General features: G+C 59.2%; 3 protein-coding genes across 9 annotated transcripts in view; 1 reads left to right on the plus strand and 2 right to left on the minus strand.

Moving 5' to 3' along the window:
* The window catches only part of GAK (cyclin G associated kinase), a 53,132-nt gene extending 52,888 nt beyond the window's left edge, over positions 1-244 (minus strand). For 2 of the 3 annotated variants that reach the window (XM_019712471.2, XM_019712469.2), the window contains exon 1: positions 1-244. In XM_019712471.2, coding sequence (XP_019568030.2) covers positions 1-145 — 145 coding nt within the window. In that variant the 5' untranslated portion in view covers positions 146-244. The other variant, XM_019712472.2, reaches the window with a different exon arrangement.
* Positions 244-15,075, plus strand: TMEM175 (transmembrane protein 175). Of its 3 annotated transcripts, none has more exons than XM_019712481.2 (11): positions 244-437; positions 6,293-6,453; positions 6,665-6,703; positions 7,570-7,667; positions 9,391-9,442; positions 9,616-9,651; positions 10,132-10,215; positions 10,580-10,744; positions 11,879-11,957; positions 12,114-12,249; positions 13,532-15,075. In XM_019712481.2, exons 2-11 carry the CDS (start codon positions 6,301-6,303, stop codon positions 14,190-14,192), a joined length of 1,503 nt encoding a protein of 500 aa, XP_019568040.2. In that variant the 5' UTR covers positions 244-437; positions 6,293-6,300; the 3' UTR covers positions 14,193-15,075. The 3 variants fall into 3 exon arrangements, with proteins under 3 accessions (XP_019568040.2, XP_019568041.2, XP_074176104.1); XM_074320003.1 differs by lacking the exon at positions 244-437 and adding an exon at positions 455-650; XM_019712482.2 differs by lacking the exon at positions 10,132-10,215.
* The window catches only part of DGKQ (diacylglycerol kinase theta), a 13,925-nt gene continuing 3,190 nt past the window's right edge, over positions 14,502-25,236 (minus strand). The window contains exons 2-23 of one of the 3 annotated variants that reach the window (XM_019712468.2): positions 24,102-24,181; positions 23,361-23,460; positions 22,947-23,032; positions 22,739-22,864; positions 22,316-22,460; positions 22,160-22,234; positions 21,966-22,066; positions 21,646-21,884; positions 21,465-21,555; positions 21,278-21,332; positions 21,093-21,154; positions 20,607-20,757; positions 20,198-20,236; positions 19,558-19,673; positions 17,967-18,118; positions 17,606-17,754; positions 17,303-17,481; positions 16,837-16,937; positions 16,536-16,682; positions 16,303-16,414; positions 16,075-16,227; positions 14,502-15,782 (exon numbers count right to left, since the gene is read on the minus strand). In XM_019712468.2, coding sequence (XP_019568027.2) covers positions 15,681-15,782; positions 16,075-16,227; positions 16,303-16,414; positions 16,536-16,682; positions 16,837-16,937; positions 17,303-17,481; positions 17,606-17,754; positions 17,967-18,118; positions 19,558-19,673; positions 20,198-20,236; positions 20,607-20,757; positions 21,093-21,154; positions 21,278-21,332; positions 21,465-21,555; positions 21,646-21,884; positions 21,966-22,066; positions 22,160-22,234; positions 22,316-22,460; positions 22,739-22,864; positions 22,947-23,032; positions 23,361-23,460; positions 24,102-24,181 — 2,561 coding nt within the window. In that variant the 3' untranslated portion in view covers positions 14,502-15,680. Of the gene's footprint in view, positions 15,783-16,074; positions 16,228-16,302; positions 16,415-16,535; positions 16,683-16,836; positions 16,938-17,302; positions 17,482-17,605; positions 17,755-17,966; positions 18,119-19,557; positions 19,674-20,197; positions 20,237-20,606; positions 20,758-21,092; positions 21,333-21,464; positions 21,556-21,645; positions 21,885-21,965; positions 22,067-22,159; positions 22,235-22,315; positions 22,461-22,738; positions 22,865-22,946; positions 23,033-23,360; positions 23,461-24,101; positions 24,182-25,236 lie in introns of all 3 variants that reach the window. The other 2 variants (XM_074319968.1, XM_074319975.1) reach the window with 2 other exon arrangements.

The raw sequence follows: 25,236 nt of genomic DNA on the forward strand, positions 1-25,236 counted from the left end.
CTTCAGCCAGAACCCGCCGCACCCGCAGCCGCAGCTCGCCCAGCTCCACCGTCTGCCCCACGAAGTCGGTGTGGTCGCGGCCGGCAGCGCCGCCCAGGGACCCCGGGCCCGCCAGGAAGTCGAGCGCCGACTGCAGCAGCGACATGGCGGCGGCCCGCTGCGGGCGCCGAGCGGGGACGCGGGTCCTGAGGCGTCGGGGTCCGCTCCGCTACCGCCGGCCCCAGGCGCACCAGCTTCCGCCCCGACGCGCTGACGCAAACTCGGAAGGACGCCGGCGCCTCGCTTCCGCCGCGCCGGGCGGCTGCGCGTGCGCAGAGCCCTGGTCGCGCTCACCTCGCGGAGAACTTCCGGCCGCCGAGCGCCGTGCGACCGGTCCTGGCTCGCAGCTGATCCGAGCACCTACGTGCCGAAGAGTGTCCGCGGCGACTTCCGCCCAGGTAGTGCGGCTCCTGGCCCCGCTCCTACCGACCCCCGGCGGTCGCGTCTGCGGAGACTGGTTGTCAGGGTGTCCCGTGCGACTGAGCGCCGCGCTTCCCCGGGCGGAGCCGGCCCTGTGCGCGGCGGGTGGCGGGCGCGCGGCGCGCGGTGTCACAGCCCTCGGGAAAGGCTGAGTTTTGCCTCACGGTGACCGAAATGCCCTGCGACATTGAGTAAGATCGGGAGCACCGTGAACGTGCCTGGCCTGTCGGGTTGGTGAGGGGCCCACATAGATGTTAAAGAATTGGGTGTCACCGAAAGACTGAGAGACTTAAACTTCAAAAACCCAGTTTTCCAGCGAGCTTCTGTAGACAAAGCTGGACCCAGAATCCCGTGTGTCACCCATCACCTAGAGCTGTCCCCTCAAGTAACACAGTCACTCGCCTGACCAGCTTGGCTCATTTTTGTTACCTCTCTGGTCCATGTAGACGTTTGAGGCTGCATCCGTGGCCTGTTTATTTGCAAACTGACAAATGAATCCAAAAGCCTCCGTGACCATCTTAATCTTCCCAGCATTCCAAGCTATTAAAACTCTCTTTCCAGCAGATAGCTACATGTGTTACCATCTTTATAATAACAGGGGTTTAGTTTGTACAGTACTTTATTGCTTACGACACCTTTCTATGCAGTGGTTCATTTTAATGACCTTTGAGTATCTAGGAGAAGAAGGCAGTCTGATTAATCCCCCACCCCTTTTTTTGATGAGAAAACAACAACGTTGTTACTTGGCCAAGGTCAACTGGTGGTACGCTGGAATGCCACACAAGTCATAGGGCTTTTCCAACTCGTGCATTTGTCCGGTAAATGGAGTGCAAGTTTGGGGAGCTCAGGCCGGAGCACTGGCTGGAGACGGGTATCAATGTCCTCAGCATGTAGACGGCGCTTGACTGTAACAGCCGGAGCACCAGTGAGAACAGCGTGGTTAGAGAGAAGGCTTAGAGCCTTCGGGCAGTAGACCAGCACGTAGAGAAGGAGCAGGGAGGAAACCAAGGGAGCATTGTGTCATGGAGCCAAGGAAAGAGGGTGTTTCCAGGGACAGAAAGGCAAAGTGTCCACTTAATAGTCCGGTGGAAAAGGAATGAGATGAGCCTTGGATGTAGCAACAATGAGACTGTTGGTGATCTGGCCAAGAACGGTTTCATTGCAGTGGTGGTGTGCAAGCCGGACGTCACCATACGCGGAAGGAGAAAAAAATAAAGAGGTGGTGATAAAGCAGGAAGTTTGGCTGTGGAGAAGGAAGTGTGGGAGCCAGATTGATGACCTGGTATTGAGATGTTGTGAGATGGGGGAGTCTTGAGCAGTGTGAAGCTGATGGAAGGGAGGCAGTAAAGAGAGGTTTGCTGGTATAGGAGAAGGGGGAGTGATGGAGTGAGGTCCCCTCGAAGATAGGAAGAAATGACCTCCAGAGCACGGGGAGGCATCCTTTACTGTGGACATAGGAAAACTCTTTTCACTGTGAAAGGAGGAAAGGAAGATGGGTGGTAGTTGCAGGTAATTTCATGTGTTTATTGGAATGAAAGTGAAAGAATTCTCTAATGGCTCCTATTTTCATTGTGAGTGAGGAAAAGGAAACACCTACTGAAAATGAGAAGGGACATGAGAAAGCCAAGGTTTAACCAGTGTGGAAAAATCGGTAATAGTTTTGTGGAAAACTCATCTAGAAAGCATGATAAAGTTTGAGTGTTCATTTGAATTTGGAGGCCATGAATTTATGTGACCTAGGATTGGGAGGAGCTTTCTAAATAGTGTAATTACTCTGGAAGCCAGAGTCGACTCAGACTTTTTATGTCATAAGTATTTATGGAGCACCTTTATAAACTGGCACTGCCCTAGATGCCCTAGTTACACCCTCTTGACCCAAATCGATATCTCCAGGCCACACTTCTCTCCTGAATTCTCAGACATTTGTTCTGAGATATCTCACCTCATACATACATGCCTGAAACTGAATTTATGGACTTCATCCCCAAATGTGTAGCTCTGTAGTAGATTTCATAGCAAAGAATATTACCAGAAATTAAGAGAGGATCATTGCATAGTGATGAAGGGTTAAATTCATCAAAAAGACATAAGTATCCTAAGCAGTTCCACACACAGTTATAAAGCTTTAAAATGTATGAAGCAAAACTAATGGAACTGCCAGGACAGATAGAGACCCCACAGTTGCAGTTGGAGGTTTCAATACTCCTGTCTCAGTAAATGATAGAACAAGTACCCAGAAATCACCATCAATCAACTTGACCTAAAGACATCTATGTAACATTCTACACAATAACAGCAGAAGACACATTTTCAAGTGTAAGCAAGTTACCAAGATGGATCATATTATGGGATATGAAACAAATAAGTTCCCTGACCACAAGGATAGGAAGTTAGAAATCAAGAGGTACCTAGAAAATCATCCAAATATTTGGAAACTGAATGACTCACTTTTGATCAATCACCCATGGGTCAAAGGAGAAATCAAAGGGAAATTGGAAGTTTGAGTGAAAATAAAAATGCAGCATTTCAAAATTTGTGGAATATGGCTAAAACACGATAGATCTCAAATCAGTAGCTTCAGCATTCATCTTAAGAAAGTAGGAAATTGAGGGGCCGGCCCGGTGGCTCAGGCGGTTGGAGCTCCATGCTACTAACTCCGAAGGCTGCCGGTTTGATTCCCACATGGGCCAGTGGGCTCTCAACCACAAGGTTGCCGGTTCAATCCTCGAGTCCAGCAAGGGATGGTGGCTGCGCCCCCTGCAACTAGCAATGGCAATTGGCAATTGGACCTGGAGCTGAGCTGTGCCCTCCACAACTAAGATTGAAAGGACAACAACCTGACTTTTAAAAAAGTCCTGGAAGTACACACTATTCCCCAATAAAATCCTGTTCCCATTCCCCAATAAAATCTTTTAAAAAATAAAATAAAAAGTAGGAAATTGAGAGAATAAAATGTAATTGTTTTAAGTAAAAAAAAAAAAAGTAGGGGAAAAAAGCAAATAAAATCCAAAGGAAGTACAAAAATGTAATTTATAATAAAATAATAAATTATTAATACTTGCTCAACATAATATTAGCAATAACAAATATCACAGTGGAAAGCAATGAAACAGAACAAAAACAATAGAGAAAATCAAACCAAAAGCTGATTCTTTGAGAAGATCAATAAAATAGAGAAATCTCTGGCCAAATTGAACAAGCAAAGACACGACAAATTAACAATATCATAAATAAGAATGATGACATCATAGCTAAAAGGATGATAATCAGAGACCACAAGCAACTATGCCAATAAATTCAACCACTGAGACTGAAGGAACAAATTCCTTGAAAGACACTACTGAAGCTCACTGGAAAAGCAATAGATATGCTAAATAGGTCTATGTCTATTAAAGCATTGAATTTGTAATGAAAAACATTCCCTCAAAGGAAGTTCCAGACCTAGGTGTCTTCACTGGGAATTCCACCAAACATATAAGGAGACAGTAATACCAATTCTAGGCAGACACTTAAAATTGATTTCCCAGCTCACTCTATAAAGACAGTGTTACTCTGATAGCAAATTTGACAGATGTTACACAAAAAGAAAACTAATGGCTAATATTCCTCAGACATAGATACAAAAAATTTTTTAAACATTTTTTTGCAAATTGAATCCAACACTATATAAATTTGGAATTTTGATAGGGATTACATTAAATCTGTAGATCAATTTGCGAAGTAGTGACATCTTAATACTGAGTCTTCCAGTCCATGAACAGAGGATATCTTTCCATTTATTTAGGTCTTTAATTAATCTCTTTCAACAAAGCTTTGAACTGCCTTTGTTAAATTTGTTCTAAGTATTTTGATATTATTATAAATGTAATTTTCTTAAATTTATTCTTAGATTATTTCTAGTGTATATAAATGCATTTGATTTTTGTATATTGACCTTATTTCCTGCAACCTTGCTGAACTCATGTGTTAGTTCTAACAGTTTTCTTGTGTGGATTCCTTAGGATGTTCCATAAACAAAATCATGTATTTACAAACAGAGATAGTTTTACTTCTTCCTGTCCAGTCTGTGTGCCTTCTGTCGCATTTTCCTGCCTAATTGCGCTGGCTAGAATCTCCAGTACAGTGTCGAATAGCATTGGTTACAGCGGACACCCTTCTCTTATCCCTGATCTTAGGGGGAAGTTTTCAGTCTTTGCCATTAAGTATGGCATTAGCTGTGGGTTTTTATAGTAGACTGCCTTTATCAGGGTGAGGAAGTTCTGTTCCTAGTTTGTTGACTGTTTTTATCATTAAGAGGCGCAAACACGCCTCCCTCGGGGCTGACGCCTCGTGGGCATGCGCACTGGCGCGTATGCCTGTTCCCTTGGCTCCGAGCGAAAGGGGCACCCCTTCCTGCCGAGCTCGTATCCCCTCACCCTGCCTCTTAACTGCTGACTTGCAGACCTCAGTAGCGTCCCGTCTCCACTGCACCCCTGGTTGCTGGTGACGCCAATCCCTTACGTGCTTATTCGTACTGGGTTCTTCCTGTTCAGAAATGACCGATAACCCTCTGTGACTGGTTTTGGATGCTGTCTGTCTGCTCTGTATCGTCATGGTGAGGGTTGGCACTCTGGGTAGCAGCTGCTGCATCTCAGTGACCCGCCTCCCTGTCCCAGTTCCTGCTGCTTTGCAGTGTCAGCAGTGTCTTCTGCAGGGGGAACGCAGGGCACCCTGTCCCTTCCAAGCTTCCTTCACCTCGGGAGGTCTGCCCCCTGTACCACCGTCCTGACGAACCCCCCGCCCTCTCGTCTGAGAGCCCTCTCGTCTGAGAGCCCTGGTCATGCTGCAGTCTGGACCCTGCTGCTCTTCTCAATTGCCTGCCCCTTGCGGACAGCGTCCTGCTATCCCCATGCCCTGTCAGACAACCTCGTCCTCCAACAACGTTTGCTGGGAACCCAGCCCCTACCTCGAGCCTGACCTTGACGTGCTGTGTCTACTGCCCACAGCACCTCCACGATGGTGCCCAGCTCTGCGAATGGCCACTCTGGCGGTCACTCACTTGCTTCAGTATACATCCACAGTTCCTGGGGCAGCCTAGGGCCCTGCAGTGAGGGGACTGCCCCGTGCAGCTGGGGCTCCCATCACAGCTGGAGTCTTCCCAAGAGGCGCCAGAGCCACCCTTAGTGGCCTCTCACCTGTGTTCACAGACACGCCTCTGATACTCAGATGTCCAGGGAGCTCTGTGCTTGGGGCATTTGCTGGCTGTGTGCCTTGGCCCCAGGTGGCCCGGCTCCCCTGTTGGGCTGACATCCAGGACCCCATTTGGCAGCACCCTTCTGTGGTGCGGGCAGGTGAACGGCCAGGATGGCAGCTGCCTTCCTACCTAGGGCTTGATTCCCCCAAAGAGTACAGAGGCAGTGCAGCCCCCTTCAGAGAAACGGACGGCCGCTTGCCCTGCACAGTTGAGATGCAGCAATGGAGGAATTGGGGAGGCTGGATCTGGCCCCCACAGGGCCTCTGGCACTTGGTCCTATAGGACATCCCATGTTTAGGATGAAAGCGTCTGACAGCACAGCGTCTGGTGTTGGACAAGGGTTTTGGGCCCCTTACCTGGTGACACGTGTAGAGCACCCACCGTATGTCCTTTGTGCCTTCTCTTGCCTCTCCTGTTTCTAGAGGGTAGCTGTGGTACAGAGCACGTCTCCTAGGTCACGGCGTTCAGCAATGACATGGTGCTCTTCGTGGAGGCTGAACAGAGGGGCAGGGACTCTTCCCACCCTGTGTCACCCCTGAAGCCAGCAGGGGCAGCCCCCCAGTAGCACCCCGGCATGCTCAGACCTGTGCTTCTTCTCAGGCCCTACCATGTCCAGGCCCCGGACCCCAGACCCAGCCCTGGACATGCAGGGAGACTCCCCCACGGGCACGAGGAACGAGGACGATGCCGACAGGACCCAGCACTCCCATCGCATGCTCAACTTCAGCGACGCACTGCTGTCCATCATCGCCACCGTGATGGTCTGTGGGGCCGTGCAGCGCAGCCTACCCTGCCCAGCCCCCACGGACCCCAGCCACATCCTCCCAGCAGACCCTGACCCTTCCCAGCTGCATCCTGGGCTCCCCAGCCCCTCAGGCAGTTGTAGGGGTGGGGGGAGTGGCATTGGAGAAGCAGTCAGTGCCCACCCAGCCCAGGAAGTGGCCTCAGCCCCTTTTGTCTTTGTTCTTGCAGATCCTGCCGGTGACCCACACAGAGATCTCCCCGGAGCAGGTACTTGAGCACAGTCTGCAATGTCTGGGATCAGGCTCAGGGTCCTTGAGCCCAAATCTGGGCTCCACTCGAGGCGCCAGGACAGGAGGGACAGCACTCAGCCCCCAGCCCGGCCTGCAAACAGAGGCAGAGTCCTCGGGAGCCAAGGCAGGTGCAGGAGCCTGCCCGGGTCGAGTCGGGTCCTGGTGCGCAGATTCCGCCGTCGGCCCTGGAGCGTCCCTCACAGCGGGTGCTCAGGGAGCAGCAGGCGGCCTGCCTGTCTGACCAGTGGGCCCACAGCTGACGGCCTCCAGGGAGATGCCCCACCTGGGCCCTCTGGACGCACAGGGACACGGGTGGTTTTTGTCACAGAGGTGAGTGAGAACAGTGTTCTAAAGCAGTTTCCATTGACAGCCAACTTGGAATATTTCTGTTTGTAAGTTAAATAGCAACAGGGTTGGACATGATTTCAGAAGTCATTTGAAAGTCCCTGGGGCCTCCTTGCGCGTGGAGGGGTGTCCTCGAGGCTGAGGCGTGGGTGGCCGTGCCGGGCCTGCCAAGCCCGCGCACGGCTGCGGTCCAGTCCCTACCAGCACACTGAGCCCGGCTGTCAGTGGGGGCTGTGGGGCTGCTCACAGTTGGCTTTTGCGTCTGGAAAGGTAACAGTGCTTCTCGTAGGGTTTTGCTGGGAATTAAGTAGGAATGCAGGTGGAGCCTGGCATGAGCAGCTGGCACCCAGCACAGAGACTGAGGGCCCAGTGCCGATTCCTCTGTTCCGCCCCCCCGCAGAGGGACCCCGCTGAGCTCAGGAAAGCCCTGTCCCCACTGGGGGCCACCGCACACCATGGAGTACAGCTGTGTGATGGTGACACTTTTCTCTGTTCCAGCAATTTGACAAAAACATACAGAAACTTCTAGCAACCAGGATTGCTGTCTACCTGATGACGTTTCTCATCGTGACCGTGGCCTGGGCAGCACACACGAGGTATGGGGTCTGGCCGGGGCTTCCCCTCAGTGCGTGAGCCAGTGGGTGCAGCCCACCTGGCTGGCGTCAGCACCACAGCAAGCGACAAAACCCTGCTCTCAGGGTGTCGGGGTGTCGAGCAGCCCCTCTCCTCCAGGCTGAGCCCCTCCCCGCCCATCACCCAAGTGCTTCCTCCAAGCCTCTGCTTCCTCCTGTGCGCAACAGCAGAGCTGACCGCTCCAGGGGCAGTGAAAGGGGGCGACATGTTTGCAGGTCTGGCCAGAGCTGCCACCTCACGACAGCATCGGGAGGGCTCTGGAAGGGCTGTGAGCTGACAGCCCCGACCAGGGACTGGCCCTCTGCGCCCTGTACCAGTCATGGTGTGCCCGGCCCCCGTCAGTCCCAGGACCCTGGCCACGACGATGAGGCTCTGGGACCCATGCTTCCTGTGAAGGAGGAAAAGGGTCCTTAGGATCCGAGGGAAACGGCCCCAGAGCTTCAAGGGACCTCTGAGCCCTCGAATGGGGCTCCCAGGCATAGAGTGGGGATGGGTGTGGAGTGTCTTGAAAAGGAGATGCTCTCTGGTGGGCGATGCTGGGTGCTCAGGAAAACCCAGGGCCTTCTGCTGGCACTCGCATTAAAAGTGTCTCAGTGTTTTCAGCACAGTGACTGTTCCTGGTGGGGACAGGCCCAGGGACAGCTTTTCTCCTCCTCCCTTGTTTACAGAGCCGGGTGGGTCACAGCCACCCCTGTCCCATCCTGCTGATGGCCAGGCTCCCATTACCAGCAGCAAGGACAGGGCCACACAGCGCCTGATTTGTCTGCTGGGTCACAGAGGACACTCCCTGCGGCTGCTGGGGCCCCGGGGCCCTCGTGGCAGGGCTGGCATCTGTAGGGGATGTGGCCCCTTCCTCTGACTTTGGCAGAGAACACTGCCCTGGGGCCACCATTGGCCCCTGGCTGGACACAGACCACCCAGGTGGGGGCACTGCGGCCTGCTGAGCCCAGTCCAGGAGAAGGCCATGTCCTTAGAGGCATCAGAGCCCTGAGGGGGCACCCTGGTGGGGCTGGGTGAGGAGGGCGGGCCCTCAGAACAGGGTTTTTGTTTCTAGGTCCGGAACTGACCAGTGAGCTCTGCTCAGTTTTCGGTCGTGCCTTCCTGCAGGACCTAGAACCATCTCTGCAGAATAGGCTACTCCAACGGGTTTAGTGCATGGCATCCTTCCTGAAAGGATCTCCTTTTTTAAAAATGGTCTTTGGACACAGGCCTGAAGAACAGATTCATTGTAGGTTGGAGCTTGTCTGTCACAGGGTTTCTGGTCTCCTGGGCAGCCAGGGGACGTCCCAGAGCATTGGAATGGGCAGCCAGTGACCCCTGAGGGTGTGTCCTCCCATGGGCTCCACACAGGCCCCCCTCCATGGCTACGGCTGCAAGAGCAGGATCGGCCTGCCCCACAGCTACCAAGTGCTTCCATGTGTTGGTAGACTGGTTCTCTGTTCAGGGCAGTGGCTGTAAGTGACAAGGGGACATGTGGACATGTTAGCATGGCAGTTTCCCTGAGACTTACATTTTCTTTATGTTTTCAGCATTTTCCAACCTTTATACGCTGCGTAGTATTTTAAATTTGGTTTAAAGGACATATTTAAATGGTGTTTTAACGGGAAAATACTGGAAAATATGTTTGATGCTATCAGGGCCATATTTTGTTGATGGCGTGTCTTCTCTTTTCCTTAAATCCTGTAGATTGTTCCAGGTTGTTGTGAAAATAGATGACACACTTGCCTTGCTCAACCTGGTGAGTTTTTCCTTTTGTTTCTTTGGAAATGATTCCACGTGTAACCCCACCCTCCGTGGAGGAGTGAAGGGAAGCACTCAGCTTGTCCGGTGTCCTGTGCACCCTCTGGGCGGGCAGGGGGTGGGGCCCCGCCCGCCTGGAGTGACCTGCCTGCCACCCCTCCTGCTTCCCAGGCCTGCATGATGACCATCACCTTTCTCCCGTTCACAGTGAGTACTGGCAATTTCCTAGGCCTCACTGAGCAGCCCCTGGGGTCCAGCCCGCATTCTGCTAGCTTCTGGGGAGGGGCCCCCAAACCCAAGCTGCTCCCTCCTCAGAGGCTCAGACCCATGGGTGGCCCAGGGCCCGGACTCGCACTTGGGAGCAGGAGAGGAGGCTCAGGGGGCTGGCAGGCCTGTCTGCCTGGGGCTGCAGGCTGGGTGGAGAAGGCCTCCCAGGGCCAGTGCGGACCCAGCCCCAGCGTGGACCCCACTCCCAGAACTCTGTGCGAGCCGAGGCTAAGCGCACAGGGCCGCCCACCACAGCATTGGGGCCTGGGGATTTCTAGGAATCTGGTGACAGTCAACTTTCAAGGCTTAAAGCATCCAAGGGAATTGCTCTCATGGGAAGAGACCCCAGGGCCCCGGCCGCCCGGCCCCACCTGAGACCGTTAAGCCAGCACACCCTGCTTTGTCTTTTCTTGGCTGCAGTTTTCCTTAATGGTGACCTTCCCCGAGGTGCCCCTGGGCATCCTCTTGTTCTGCGTGTGTGTGATCACCATTGGGGCCGTGCAGGTGGGATGCCCGGGCCTGCCCTCCCCTCCCCACATACGTGTCCTCCGGGGCACGGGAGCTCTGGTGGGATGTGGCTTGGTGGCTGCTGGGAGGGCCGTGCAGACGGAGCTCATTGTGGAGCGCCTGTCGTGGGCTGCAGCAGAGAACCCGGAGGGGCTGGGGTCCCAGGCCCCGTGCCCGTTGCCGAGAGGGTACAGCGGGGCCACCCGGGGTTCTTGGCAGGGCCGGGTGGAGCTGAGACCCACCCCAGTCTGCCCAGGAGCGTAGCAGGGCTCCTGTCTCCCCTGCACCCCTAGAAGGCGCTGCTGTGGCCTCAGCACAACTCCCCTCTGAGTGCTGCGCCCTAGGCTCCGCTCTCCCACAGGCGCTGATAGTGGTGTACGCGTTCCACTTCCCTCACCTCCTGAGCCCCCAGATAGCGCACTCCGCCCACCGTGCCCTGTGCCGGCGACACATCCTATACATCGTGCTCCGGGGCCCAGCACTGTGCTTCGCAGCCGCCGGCTTCTCCCTGTTCTTCTACCCTGCAGTAAGTGGGGGTGGGAGGCACCCACAGGAGCCCTGCGTGTCGGCGGGTGTCTGGTTTGTCACCCACGGGATACTTTCAAGGTTCACATGTGCTGTGGCGTGTCGGCACCTCCTTTCTTTTCGTTACCCAGTAATATCCCACTGCGTGCATGGATCCCCTTTGCTTCCCACCATCTGCTCGCAGACACTCGGGCGGCTCCCACGTTTTCGCTGTAGTGAGCAGGGCAGCTGTGAACACGGGTGTGCAAATCTCTCTTCGAGACCCTCTTGCACTCTCAGGTGTATGCCCAGAAGTGGGTTGCTGGGTCACAGGGAAGGTCTGTGTTTAGCTTCTGAGGACCCCACACTGTCCCCCAGCGGCCAGTGCTTTGCGTTGCCGCCGACAGCACAGGGCTCCCTGTCCCGCGTCCCGCCTGCACGTGTGTCTGCTCCTCTGAGTGGCCGTCGTCCTGGGTGTGAGGGGCATCCCCCTGTGGTTTTTTTTTTTAATTTTTTAAAGATTTTATTGGGGAAGGGGAACAGGACATTACTGGGGAACAATGTGTACTTCCAGGCCTTTTTTCCAAGTCAAGTTGTTGTCCTTTCAATCTCAGTTGTGTAGGGTGCTGTTCAGCTTCAAGTTGTTGTCCTTTCAGTCTTAGTTGTGGAGGGCACAGCTCAGCTCCAGGTCCAGTTGCCGTTGCTAGTTGCAGGGGGCACAGCCCACCATCCCATGTGGGAATCGAACCGGCAGCCTTTGGAGTTAGGAGCATGGAGCTCTAACTGCCTGAGCCACCAGGCTGCCCCCCCGCCGCCCCCCGTGGTTTTGATGCCTCTCCTGGGTGGTTAGTGGCATGAGTATCTCACAGCTTCTTGGCCATCGTGATTCTTGAGAAATGTCTGCTCAGGGCCTCTGCCCGTTTTCAGTTGGGTGTGTAGCCCTATTCTGGATACTAGATCCTCATCACACACGTGCCTGGCAGGCATTTTCGCCCACTGAGCAGTCTGACCTCTCCGCGGTCATGTTCTTCAAAGCACAAAGGTGTTCACTTGATGAGGTGTAACTGCTGTGTTTCTGTTGCTTATGGTGCCCTCAGGAGCAGTACGCCGGGGGGACTCTCGGCTCTGCCCCTGACACGTCGTGTGTCTTGTGCAGTCGTACCTGCTGATGGCAACGGTCATCTTTCTCCCCTACGTGAACAAGGCTGCCAGCTGGTGCCGACGCAGGCTCGTGGGTGGGTGCCCAAGCACCCGCGACGGCACACGTCCCTGTGGGGTCCCCTCCCCTGGCCTGCATGCTCCCAGCCCCGTGGGGAAGAGGGCAGTGATGTCCATGCTGGCTCCACAGCCCCAAGGGCTTGGCCAGCTCCTCCTTCCTGCCATGTGCACAGGCCCCCAGGAGCCCCCAGCCCACAGCGTGGAGGTCTTCACTTTCGACCTGCAGGAACCTCTTAGCAAGGAGCGGGTGGAGGCCTTCAGCGACGGGGTCTATGCCATCGTGGCCACGCTCCTCATTCTGGACATCTGGTAAGAGGCCATGCTCAGGCCATCCCAGCCTCCTGGCACCACCCTCTCCCAGAGAAGGAACCCACCTGGGGCAGCGCTCCCAGCGTGTGGGGCCTCCTGTGCCAGCAGCCCCACCTCAGCACCGCAGGGGCAGGGGTTGCTGGCAGAGTGCAGACCAGTGGGCAGGCGGGCCGCCTCCTGCCCCATCTCTCCCTGCGCCGTTGGCCTCCACTGTCCCAATCCACCCCTTCAGGCTGCCACTGGTCTGATCTTGGTTGTCATATTTTCACTTCTAAGCGTTTTATCTGCTGCTTTTCAAATCTCTCTCCCTTTATAGTCTCCTGTTCCTTGGTCGTGTCTCAGTACATTCTTATTTCGTTAAACATGTTAGAAACTCTGATTTTAGGTTCTGTGTCTGACAGTGTAGTCTTGATTCTCCTTATTTGCTCCTGGTAGCTCTTGCCTACTGTAATTTGAATTTTAAAAATCAGGAGCAAGGATCCATTGGTACGGATCTCTGAGGCTTAGACCTAAGCTTCCGGAATGATCTGCCTTTGCTACCACCTGCAGCCAGGGCCATGCTAGCTTGGGTCACTTCAGTGACTGGTGTGAGCACAGAGCAGCTGTGGTTGGGGGCCTGGGGAGGGGACGTTCTTCCCTCCCCACTTGCCCCTCCATCCATAGGCATGGCCACCTGCCCGGCTGGCCCTGAGGACCTGAATGGGGCCCCCAGGCAGCACCCCTAGGCTGGCTCCTGCTCCCACCTTCAAATCCTGGAGGTTCCAGCCCCCCCACCAATACATGTGCTGTGTCACGTGTGGACAGTGTCTCAGGCCCCCTCCCCCTCCCCCCACCCTCCATGCAGAAGAGTTGCCACCCTGGGCTCTGGGCTGTGGGTTGCAGGGCAGTAGCCCCACGACCTCCATGAAGGGGCCTTGACCAGCCTTAGAATGCTCCAAATAGTAAGTACCAAGGCTCAGACCCCCAGGCCTGCGGGTCACGCGCTAAGTGGACATGGGGCTGCAGGATGCACGGACCTCACAAGCACCCAGCTATGGCGTCAGGTGGGCAGAGCTACCAGTTAGCAAAGGAAGTGAACTTGAATTGAGATGAATGGCTCGTGGCTGTTTAGTGCACCGAGTGTGTGTGCAGATCCAGGATCGTGTAAGCGTAGTGTGCCCTGCCCGCAAGGCTGGGCTCACCTGGAATCAGGTGAGCCTGGTCGGGCCTGGACGGGTGGGCCTACAGCCCCGATGGGCGCCCCGAGGAGGCTGCTGCAGAGGCTCTCTGTTCACACCCTCAGTGAGCACAACGTCCCTGATTCCAAGGAGGTGGCGGAGCGTTTCCACGGCAGCCTGGTGTTGGCGCTAAGCGAGTCCGGGCCGCGTTTCCTGGCGTACTTCGGCTCCTTCGCCACGGTGGGGCTGCTCTGGTTTGCCCACCACTCACTCTTCCTGCACGTGCGCAAGGCCACGCAGTCCATGGGGCTGCTGAACACGCTGTCACTGGCCTTCGTGGGCGGCCTCCCGCTGGCCTACCAGCAGACCTCGGCCCTCGCCCGGCAGCCCCGCGACGAGCTGGAGAGCGTGCGCGTCAGCTGTGCCATTATCTTCTTCGCCAGCGTCTTCCAGCTCGCGATGTGGACCGCGGCGCTGCTCCACGGCCCCGACACGCTGCAGCCGTCAGCGCGCTTCGGGGGCGCGGAGCACGCCTTCATGCTGGCCAAGCTCGCTCTGTATCCCTGCGCCAGCCTGCTGGCCTTCGCCTGCACCTGCTTCCTGAGCCGCTTCAGCGCAGCCATCTTCCACCTCACGCAGGTCGCTGTGCCCTTCATCTTCCTGCTGCTGCGCCTGCTGGTGCGCCTGGCTCTGCGCCTGCTGCGGGCGCTGCCGGGCCTGGCGGGGCCGGCCCCCGACGCCCAGGACGCCGCCGCGCGGGCCCCGCTGCTCCCTGCACCCTGCTAGCGCCCCAGCCTGAGCGCAGGGTCAGTGGGTGGCCGCCCTTTGGGGAGACTGTTCGCTGCACTTTGGCAGCTCCACAGGGACTCAGCTTTGTGGCACTGCACGGCCCCTCTCCTGTGTCACACTTGAGCAGTCCAGGGGTTCCAGGGATTGCTGAGGCCCAGCAGGAGTCCTCAGCCTTGTTCCTGGGAGCCAGCCAAGCCCACCTGCCCACCACCCCACCCACACAGCTCCCTGGGGGATGCTGGGCTGCACATCCCCTTCCCCACGCACTGGCCTTATGCACAAAGGAGCGAGACGTGGACAGCGACGCCCAGGCTGCATTTGTTGAAGATATAAGTTACGCGGGATTCAGGAGGTATGGCTACAGAAGAGGACACTGCAGGCCCACAGCCCCACCTGGGCACAGGACAGCTTCCCCCTAGGCACAGTTTACAGCAAGTCCTGCAGACCCATCACCAGCAGGGCCTGCGAAGCAGAGACTAATTACATCATGGGACAAGGCGCGAAGAGGCACATGACCGCCAAAGGCTGTTCAATGCAGTTGTCAGTGTCATTTTGGCAGAAGCTTGGGGGCACGGCTGGGTGGGCCGTGGCTGAGGGCAAAAGCTGCCAGGGTGCCAGGGACCCAGCCCCACCAGACGGCACCGGCAGCAAGGGGACGGATGGTGGGGTGGGGCCCAGATTCCCTAGGTACACTGAATGTTTGCTCAGGGTCCACCTGGGGTCTGAGACAAGGCTGGGGGTGGCCTGCCCAGCAGCCACGTCCCCCATCACCAGGTGTCCATGTGGGAAAGCACTGAGACTACGAAGTCCTGTCTGCTGAGCAGACCTGGGGGCTGCCGTGTCAGTCATTGGCCTTGGTGATTAAAGCTTTGTGATGAAAGCCGGCTCCTGTACACCTCACACTACTGGATGCCCTTTGGGCCTGCAGGCTAGGCTTGCAGGGGTTTGCTTCTGGTCCCTTCCAGGCACGCTGGGCCTCACGCCGTCCAGCTGCCTTCTGGGCACCATACTCCATCTTCCAGATGGTGGCTAAGCCCACTGGCCTCAGGGCCCTCTGCAGTGCAGCCCTGTTACTCCCAGTGACGAAGCCAGGAGAGAAAGCAAACAGCAGGTGCCCACACCCAGCCCTCCGTGGTGATTGAGACCAGAGGAGCTGATGGTGGGCGCCCCACATATGCTGGGTACCCAGGGCCCACGGAGCCAGCTGCTCTGTACGCGTATCCCGGGGGACTGCCCAAGGGGCACCAATGAGGTCTGGTGCTACCAGCTTGAAGGGCTCAGGCGGCTGTGGTACAAAAGGAGACATGCCTGTCCTCCATGATGGTGGCCTGGGAGCAAGGGGATTGGCTCGCCAGAGCCCCCGCCCACCCGTCACTGGTGCGAAGGCAGGGGCGTGGGGAGGAGTGCCCGAGATGGGTCCGCAGGCAAGTCCATCCACTGCCAGCCGCCACTGCAGGGTGGGCACAGCCTACTCCGGGCTGTCCTCTACTTGGGGTCCCCCTCAGGGGCAGGCACCCCATCTGCTCGCGTATCCTTGGGGGTCCCAGCTTTCTTGGGCTTCTGCTTGGTCTTCCTGAGCATGTGGACCTGTCCCGGGACAGGAAAGGTCAGAGGGCTGGGTGACACCATAGGCCAGAGTCCCCAGCGCCATCTCAGCCCATTTTACAGAGGGGGAAGGAGCAGGGGCCATGTGATTGCAGCTTGTGGGACAGGTGCTCAAGGCTGCCACTGCCCAGCACACACCCTCTGAGGCCCTAGGGTGGCTCATCTCCATCGAGGCAGATGCTCGATGCCAGACAGCCTCACCTGGGCCCCATGACCCATCAGGGTCGGGGGAGACCGGCCACAGCAGGACCCCACCTGACTCCTCACGACTCACCTTCGGGCTTGCAGCCGAGATGATAATGTGCCCGGGAGCCTGGACCCAGGGCTCGCCGTCAACCTGCACAGGTGTGGGCTTGAGAAGGGTGACGCGGAAGCAGGAGCCTTGGGCAATGCGGATGCCGGAGCGCAGCCCCCCCTGGACCTGGCCCTGGTGGGGAGGGGTGGCTGGGTTCAGCAGGCGGCAGCGCCAGGCGGACGGCCCTCCAGGCCCACTCACACTCACCATGTGCATGACGCCCGTCACCCCCACCACCTCCAACAGCCCGTCGTCCATTCGTGGCTTCTCAAACCGCGAGTCACTGTCGGAACCCCACAGGTCAGCGCCTGACCCCCAGCTGTACCAAGAGGGAGGGGTGCACAGCTAAGCCTGCAGGCTGCACAGGACCCAGGGTCCCCCCGAGGCCAGGCTTGAGGCTGCAGGTGGGGCAGAGCCCCCGGGGAGCCCCCACCCCGCACCTGGGGATGTTGATGAAGATGAGGCCCTCGATGCTGGGCAGCTCCACCTCCTGCTGCTCCACCTGCAGCCGGATCTCCTTGTGCAGGCTGCGGGAATGGTTCATCTTCTGCAGCCCGACCCGCACGTACACGCCCTTGTTGTGGAACCTGTAGAAGGGGGACACCTGTCACAAGGTGCGGCCCTCACTGTGCCTAAGGCAGCCCTCAGGTTCCTGCTGGTGAGTCCCCAGGAAGCACGCCGTCACCAGGGGCAGCCCCCGCTCTGCCCAGGGCAGTCCCAAGCTACTTGATCCTCGGGCACCTGCTCGTGAACTTGCCGGGCTCCTCTTCTCGCGCCTGGTGGAAGTCCAGGCTTAGCTCTGCGTCGATGCCAATCCCACAGTAGTTGCTCATCTGTACTATCTGGGGACAAAAGGGATTCTCCCGTGGCCCCGTGAGCCCCCACCAGCTGCTGCCACTGCCCCAACCTGGGTCCAGCCTCCTCGTCTCCAACGCCACTCCACCGCTGTTGTCAGAGCTGCTCTGCCCAGTGACTGTCCTGCTTAGTGACTGCCAGCACGCAGGAGAAGGCAGCATGGCACACGGTGTAGGCCAGGCTGTGGCCAGCCAGCCCCGGGCATGCATGTCACCTGGCCGACCGTAAATGGGGTGGTACTGTCACCTGCGCCAGGGTGTGGCTGGGACAAGGAAAAGTCCCTGGACGCATGTGGTAGGGTCACGTGCGGAGGACCCACCGCTGCCACACCCTCACCCAGGCACACCGGTACCTTAGGGGGCTCCATGTCGGCCAGGCCATTCTCCGCACTGCTGGCCTCGTGACCATCCAGCAGGATGGTCCAGCGGTCCATGAGCACAGCGTCAGCCTCGTCCACTGACACCAGCACGGAGAGTGGGTCCTCGCCACTGTAGCCTGCCCCCCAGCGTAGGACCCGGCCAAGGTCATTCCCTGGGACAGATGAGGCGCAGGCTGACTCTCCACCCTTACCCTCCACCCGAGGCCTCAAATGAAACTTGGGGCAGGAAGATATAAAGCCCAAGGCCCCGTCTCCCAACTCGCTGGCTCAGCCCACCTGTGCCCAGGGGCAGGATGGCCACAGAAGGCTCCGGGCAGGCCAGACGGTACCGCATCTCCTCCAGGGCAGCCAGCACCCAGCCCACGGTGCCATCCCCACCACACACCAGCACCCGGAAGCAGGGCACCTGGGAGAACACGTGGAACCTGGTGATAGGGAGACAGGAGCTGTCCTGCCACCAGCCTCAGCCACCCAAGTACGCAGTGAGCGGGGCGGGAGTTGTGACCTGGCTGCAGAATGGGGCTGCAGTTCATCCCCCAGGCAAGACAGGCCTTGAGGGTTCTGACACCGAACCCCAACCTGTTCCCACCAGCCCCTCCCAGGACCTGGCAGGCAGTGGGGACCCCACCAGACTCACCCGGGAAGAGGCCCCCCGTTGGTCAGCTCAAAGACCTGGTGAGGGTTTAGCAGCTTCCGGAAACTGCAGAGCAGGTCACGGCCCTTGAGGCCTCCACTCTTTGGGTTCACAAACACGAGGAGGGGGTGGCAGTCTGGGGGCAGCTTGGTGTGCTGACAGATAGGGGCTGAGTTAGGGCAGGTATCTCCCCCCACCACACTGGCTCCCAACCTGAGCCTACCTGGGGCAGCCCCCTCCCAAGGAAGGTACACATGAGGCCCAGGGTGCCCACATGGCCATCCCTGGCTCACCACTGACCAATGGGGGCACCCCCCAAGGCAGCGGGGACACCCAGAGGCCACTGGCCAGTGGGGCCAATGTGAGGCCGGCCAGCCTGGAGCTGAGTACACAGCCGAGCCACACCCTGACACACATCCTGACACCACATCCCACTGACCCGTGAGGCCACAAGCCCAGGCTGGAAGCCCATGTGGGACCCCATCTGCATCTCGGGGGGCCACCTGTGCACAGCCTGGGAGGACGCAGCTGCCAGGGCCCCCGCTACCCACATGGCACCTACACACCTTCCCTCAGGCTCAGGACGAAGCCCATCCCCTCAACTTCCAAAACACAGTGCCCAGCAGACTGGGCAGGGGGCTGGGGTCCCCACAATGGTGAGGATGGGGGACTGGGTCCCTACAGGTGAGGACAGGGGCTGGGGTCCCCACAAGGGAAAACGGGGTAGAGGGACTGGAGTCTTTACAATGGTGAGAATGGGGGGACTGGGTCGCTACAGGTGAGGATGGAGGTGCTAGGGTACCCACAATGATAAAGACAGAGAACTAGGGTCCCCACAATGGTGAATATGGGGATCCCTACAACGACAAGGATGGGGGGCTGGGGTCCCCATGATTGGGGTGCTGGTTGACAGGAGACATACAGGCCAGGCTCAGACACACTGGCCATGGCACAAGGCCAAGACCACACTTGGGGTGACTGACCCACTGGACAGAGCTACCTGGGCCAAGGTACCACTTACTTGCTCACCCCAAGGCAGGCAGCTGCCAAGAATGAGACAGGGCGTGTTGGCCTTGCCTGCCTGGCTCCGCCTACAGGGCTGGCTGACAGGACCCTGACCTGCAGGACGGTGTCCCCTGGTTGGCCACTCTGTCCCAAGCCAGCTCAGGGTGGGGAGGGGGCAGCTGGGACCTGCAGGTGTCCCCCACCCAATCACAGCCCCTGCACTCATTCTGTAATTCTGCTTCCCCTGGACAGGGGTCAGGGACAGAGCAGCCATGGACACCTGGGGGGAACCCTTGGGGGCCTGCAGGACTGAGGACCGGAGACTGCTGGGAAGGCACAGAGCAAAGAACAGGCTCCAGGGCTCCTGCCCTGACCCGAGCTGTGTCCATGGCGATCAGGCAGTGCCACCTACTGGCCAGAGGCCTGCTGGGTAAGGGGACTGAAGCCAGGCCCAGTGACCCCAGAGAAGGTGAGGGCCTGGCAGGAAGTCCAGATGGTTCCCTGCCTGTCAGCCTCCGTGCAGGCCCCTCACTTGTTCAGCAAACCAGCCATGGAAGCCACATCCCCCGAGATCCCAGCGACCACTCACCAGCACATCCGGGAGCACCAGGGCGGTCAGCGGCCGGCCATGCACAGCCGTGTCCTTGACTAGCATGTACAGCCGCTCAGCCTCTGCAAAGCAGGCCACGTCCAGCACCACAGCACCTGTGGCAGGTGGGCCGTGAGTTCAGGTGGCGGCCAGCTTCAGGTCAGCCCATCTAAAGGTGTTCTCACAGTCTGGGACCCCCACCCCTGGGGGAGCCTTCAAGGACGGCTGGACTCAGACATAAGACATGGTGAGTGGACGTGAGCAAGGCCACCAGGAGGCAGGATGGGAGCAGCTGGGCGCACCCTCGCTCCCTGGCCCGCCGAGCCCCCTGGGACCCACAGAAGGGACATGGCCCACGGTGCTGCTTCCCACTTCCAGGTCCATCTCAAATTTTCTGTGACAAGGATATGAACCCATGGGCAGAACGGGTAATGCTCTCCGTGCCTCGGTCACATTTTAACCAAAGCATTACAGCTGTGAGCCAGAAAACAAAACCATGTTTCCCTCATATGTCGTTCCCTGAGAGAAAGGTCAGATCTAAACAGGTGACATTTAACTCGGAAGCAAGAAGGGCAGGCTCTTCCATCGAACTCTAGTGAGTGACCTTTGACCAAACCCGACCGCCACGGGGGCAGCTCACCTTGCGAGGAGTAGATGTGGCTGAGGGAAACCAGGCCAGCTGCAAGACAGGACACGGTCAGGGGAGGAGCAGGAAGGCGCAGTGCAGAGGGCCCTGCCCCCTGGGCACTTCGCTCTTCACAGGAGCTTCTTCACACCACCCGGCAGGGGCAGCCACCCCAGGAGTGCCCATGCCCCAACTGCAGGCACAGCAGGAGGCTCAGAAGCCCATCAGAGGTGGTGTCCCAGTCTGGGCCCCAGAGGTGAAGAGAGACCCACTGGGTGGGGAACCAGCTGGACAAAGGCTGCGACAGTGGTAGGAGGTGGCAGGAGGACCCGGCCTTGCCCAGCAGCCCCACAGCCTGCTCGCAGGACTGCCCCACCCTGGTAGCCAGTAGCCAGCAGCCCCAGGCCAGCACAGGTGGTCACACCTTTGGTGGCCACAGCGTCCTCCAGGAGGCTGCCATACTCCTGGGGAGACAGACCAGGAGGCAGGCCACCAACAAACAGAGAGACGCGTGGGACCACAGCCCTGCTCTCAGCCACGTAGAAGCGCGTCTGACTCATCTGCCGCAGGGATGTCTGTGGAAGGGGAGGGGTGGCGCTGAGCACAGCAGGGGGGGGCACCCCAGTGCCAGGCCCCTCCACTTGTATCCGGAAAGGGACCCTGGGAAAATCCCAGGCTGAACTACACCAGCTGGAGGAGAGGATGGAAGACACAGGGAGCTCAGGGTTCCTGTGCTCAAATCCCCACCTTCCAGTAACAGATGACCTATTATGAAGCGGACAGACCAGCCAGGGCCCAGACGGGGAGGCAATGCTGGCCAGGAGGGTCAACTACCCTCCAAGGGGACATGGGGACCCTCTATGAGGCAGAGGCCAGCAGCTCCTCAGGGACAGTGTCCACACACACTGACCTTCCGGATGTCTCGGAGCCGGTTGAGCAAAAGCTCCTCCTCGGCCAGTACTGTCCGCTGGACTGCGGGGTGAGAGGGGCTGCCGTCAGCACCAGGCACTGTGCCCACCTCTGCAGATAGCTGCCTGAGACCCAGGGCACCCAGGGGCAGACAGCTCAGGGCATCGCTGCATGCCACCCACTCACCTTGCCTGCCGCCCATGAGCACCTCCACCAGCTGGAAGCTCTCAGGACCCTCGGCCTGTGGGGGGCAGAGTTGGTGTTATCAGGCTGGAACCAGCCCCCACCTCCCACGTGGGGCATCCATACCAGGGCTGGGATGGCAGCCTAGCCCACTGGGCTGGCCAGGACCGCGGCAGGCCCAGGTACACACCTGGCGACCGAGCAGCGGGAGCACCTCCAGCACCACAGTCCGCGCAGTGCTCTGTGGGGTCACACGGAGGGACACGTAGGCCACACCCACCCTGCAGGGGACAATCTCAGGAGCTCGGGCCACACAGCCCCACCCTTCCTGACCCTGCAGGCAGACCCTATGCCCGGGGCCTGCGTCTCACTTGAGCCAGGCAGGGTAGATCTTCAGGACCTCCTCTGGCCGGGGCAGAGCTCGAATGGTCCAGGCCTCAGGACTGGCCTCTTGGGCCCCTGGGCCCCGGCTGCCCTCTGCCTCCAAAGTCCCACCACTCCGTGCCTTTCGCTGGCCCCCGGTGTCGCCAGTCTGTACAGATGAGGGGAGCGCCTGCAGCTCGAAGTCTCGGGGGTCCTCCGTGATGTAGAAGGCCCGCAGTGCGGCCTCCTGCAGGGTGGGGCCAGGTGTGGATGGATGTGGGCCATGCTGGATGGGCCCTGTCCCCACCCTGTGCGCGCTCCCTCTTACCAGCACCTCCTCACTCCTGGCGAGGCGCGGGACGCTGATGACACGAAAGTGATTTCGCTGCACAGCGTCGCTGCCGTCAAAGATCTTCAGGGTCTGCTTGCCTGGGCCAGAGTGAGATGGGTGTTAATCCAGGGCAGGGTGGAGGGCGGGGTGGGGGTGAGATGGGGGACGGGCCAGGGCCAAGGGGCACATACTGGACTCTGACGCAAGCACGTCTTTGGCAGGGCCGGCGGCGAGGGCGCTTCCGTCCACGCAATCGTCCCCTTCACCTGTGGTAGGGCACAGCGAGGCTCACTCCGGGCCTAGCCCCCACCCCGGCGCCCCTTCTAGGTCCCCCACCCCGCACTTACCTGGCTCACTCTCAGAGATGCGGAAGCAGTGCATCTTGCTGAAGTTGCGGGACAGCAGGCGCACGCAGGCGGGGGGCAGGATCATGGTGCGCAGGCGCCCAAAAGTGCACTCAGGGGCGAGAGCCGCACAGCAGACTGAGTGGGCCTGGGGGAGCATGGCCTTGAGCCTGGGGCCTTTGGGCGGGACAGGGCCGGCCCTCCGTGACTCTGAGGGGCCCACGCAGCACTGACGGCTCCCACGCGGCCTAGACTGCGCAACCCCCAACCAGAGGGAGCCCCGACTCTCTTCTGTACAATGGGGACCCATACCCCAAAGAGCACGATACAGAAGGGCTCGGATAGAAAGGAGGCGCCCCCGAGGCCCCGCCCCCAGGCCCCCCCACCCACCCCGCCCTCTGCCCCCAGGACCCTGCCCCGCCCCACCTGGATGCCGCACCACTCGCAGCGCAAGCCAGCGAGCACATCTGAGGAGCCGCACGCCTTCCTGCAGACCTCGCAGCGCGCGCTGGAGGGCAGGTTCCCCTCCCGCCAGTGGTGGTGATGCGTGTCCTGTGAAGGGGCAGTCAGCAGGCTCGACCCGGCCCCCTCGGCCCCCTCTCCCCTCCCCAGCCTCGGGCTCCTGCTCACTCACGTGGTCCCGGTGCCCGTCCTGGTGGCACTGGCGGCAGTCGCTGCAGGCGAAGGGCACACAGTCGGGGTGAACGTGCAGCTCACACACTGGGGGACGGTCAGGGTTAGGGGCCTCTGGCCGCACCCATGGCCCCGCCCCCTTCGCCCCGGCATCTCTGCGCGGCCTGAGTTCCACCCTCGCCTCGCTGTCTTTAACCTTCCTGTGCCCAACGTGAGGCGAGGACAGCCCCTAACTCTCCGCATTTCTCCCTGCCTGGCCCACGTCAACACGCAGCCAGCACCCCTGCACCGGCCGCCCTGCCCAGGCAGCTCTAGAATCCAAAACACTCCCGCCCACCACCCCTCACCAGCAGCCTAGCCGCGCACGCCTGGGCCACTCTGTGCAGGAGAGACTGGGACCCTGGGTCGGTGGTACCTTCACAGCGGAGCGCGGGCGCCTCCAGGCCCTTGCGGCACACGGCGCAGAACTTGCGCTTGTAGAGTCCCCGGGGTCCAAAGCAATGGGCTACAGGTACCTGGCGGGAGAAGAGCGCCTCAGCCCGGGGCCCACTGCCCGCGCCCCCACCACCAATCCTGGCGCCCATCCAGTCCTCCACATCCCAGGGAGCACTCACCACCTGCCTGACAGCTGCAGTGCCCCCAAATCCTCCTGAGCACTAGTCACACTGCTGGGAAAGCCCCACATGGGTACCCCCCCACCCCACCCCCACTCCCCGCCACTCTGTGCAGGACCAACACTGCCCCGCCCCCTACATGATCTCAGGCAGCCGCTTCTGCCCCGACACCCCTGCTGGTCCTTCCCCACGCCTGCTCCAGCTGCACTGCCCAAGAAGCCCAGGCACTGACCACTTCCCCCAGGTCTGTTCCCCTGTGGTACATTTGGGACAACTCAGATGCAGCACAGATGCAGGGGGCCCACCAATAAGCAGCAGGGACAGTGCTGGGGACCCCGGAGGAAACAGGTGAGAACCAGCAGGAAGTGAGGCCCCACTGCTGCTCTGGGAGGGGCTCACAGGCAGGGATGCCCAGCTCAGCTGGGGGACCCAGCCAGGCACGAAGGAACACTCCCTCCCAAGCCAGCAGCAGGCCTGACCACCAGCCTGTCCCCGCCCCTCGGCCCCTCCCGGCAGTGTGGCAGCCCACACTCTGTACTCACGCGGACCAGGCTGGGTGCCACGCTGGTACAAGGGGTCTTCACGTGCTTCAGGCACTTCTCATGGGACATGAAGTTGCACACTGTGGGAAGGAGAGCCATGTGAGTTGGTCCCTGTCCCACTCTGGAATTAAGAGACCCCATATTGGCATGCAGACGGGAGGCCACCAAGGGCCATGGTGGCCACCAGCATTCTGCCAGGGCAGAGTGCCCACCCCAGTGGGCCCCCTCTGCCAGAGCTGATGGGGGACAATTCCTGCATGGATGAGTCGCTGCAGCACCCCCCCCCCAGCCTATCCCACTGTGGGAGTGACAGGGAGAGTGGTTCCTGCCACCCCCACAGTCATGGGGAGAGAGAGAGGCCACAGCGACCGCCTCCCCCCCAGAAGTACCAGGGGACACCCTGACCCTCTGCCTCACAGTACCCCTGGTCTCGAGAAAGCCCAGAGCAGAGGGAGAGGGCAGGGGCCTGATGGCTCTGACCATCCTGGACGACATGGCTGGTGTCCTTAGAGGGCCTCTGCCCCCGCATGCAGCTCTCCTTTAGGTCTCTGCGAGGGGTAGGCAGGTAGATGGGTATCTCTGCACATCCCCTCAAAGGGCCTCGCCAAGGATGCCTTCCCTCACTCCCCCACAGCTGCACACACCCCAATCTCCCCTCCCACTACCTGCCGACACCCAGAGCCAGTCTGATGGGCCAGGACCCCGCCAACGCAGGCAGGCCAACTGGCCCAGTGAGGGTTGCATCTGCCCTGCCCAGAGGGGTGAGCAGTCCAGAGGCCCCAAGGCCGTGGGCACTCAGACTGCCCTGTCCTGAGGTCCAGTGTCGTGGGGAGGCCCAGAGAGACGAAAGGTCAACTGGGAGACAGACCCAAAGATGGAAAGCAGTGTGGAGACCTCGAGAAGGAATGGCCAGAGCAGCCTCGGGTGGCACATGCAACAGGGGTGGCTCCAGTGAGGACAGGGGGCCTGGGGGTCCCCACTGGGGTGGGATGGGATGGACAAGCTGCAGGTGGGCAACTCTACAACACAGCCTTGGGTAAAACTGTGCCTGTGGGGCCTCGAGGAAGCCCCGTCCCACACAGTCCCTAGAAAGAGGCAGACAAGCTCCTCCACGGGCTGGCAAGAGCAGCCCTGA

Source organism: Rhinolophus sinicus, linkage group LG02 (genome assembly GCF_036562045.2).
Source record: "Rhinolophus sinicus isolate RSC01 linkage group LG02, ASM3656204v1, whole genome shotgun sequence".
Taxonomy (NCBI): Eukaryota; Metazoa; Chordata; class Mammalia; order Chiroptera; family Rhinolophidae; genus Rhinolophus; species Rhinolophus sinicus.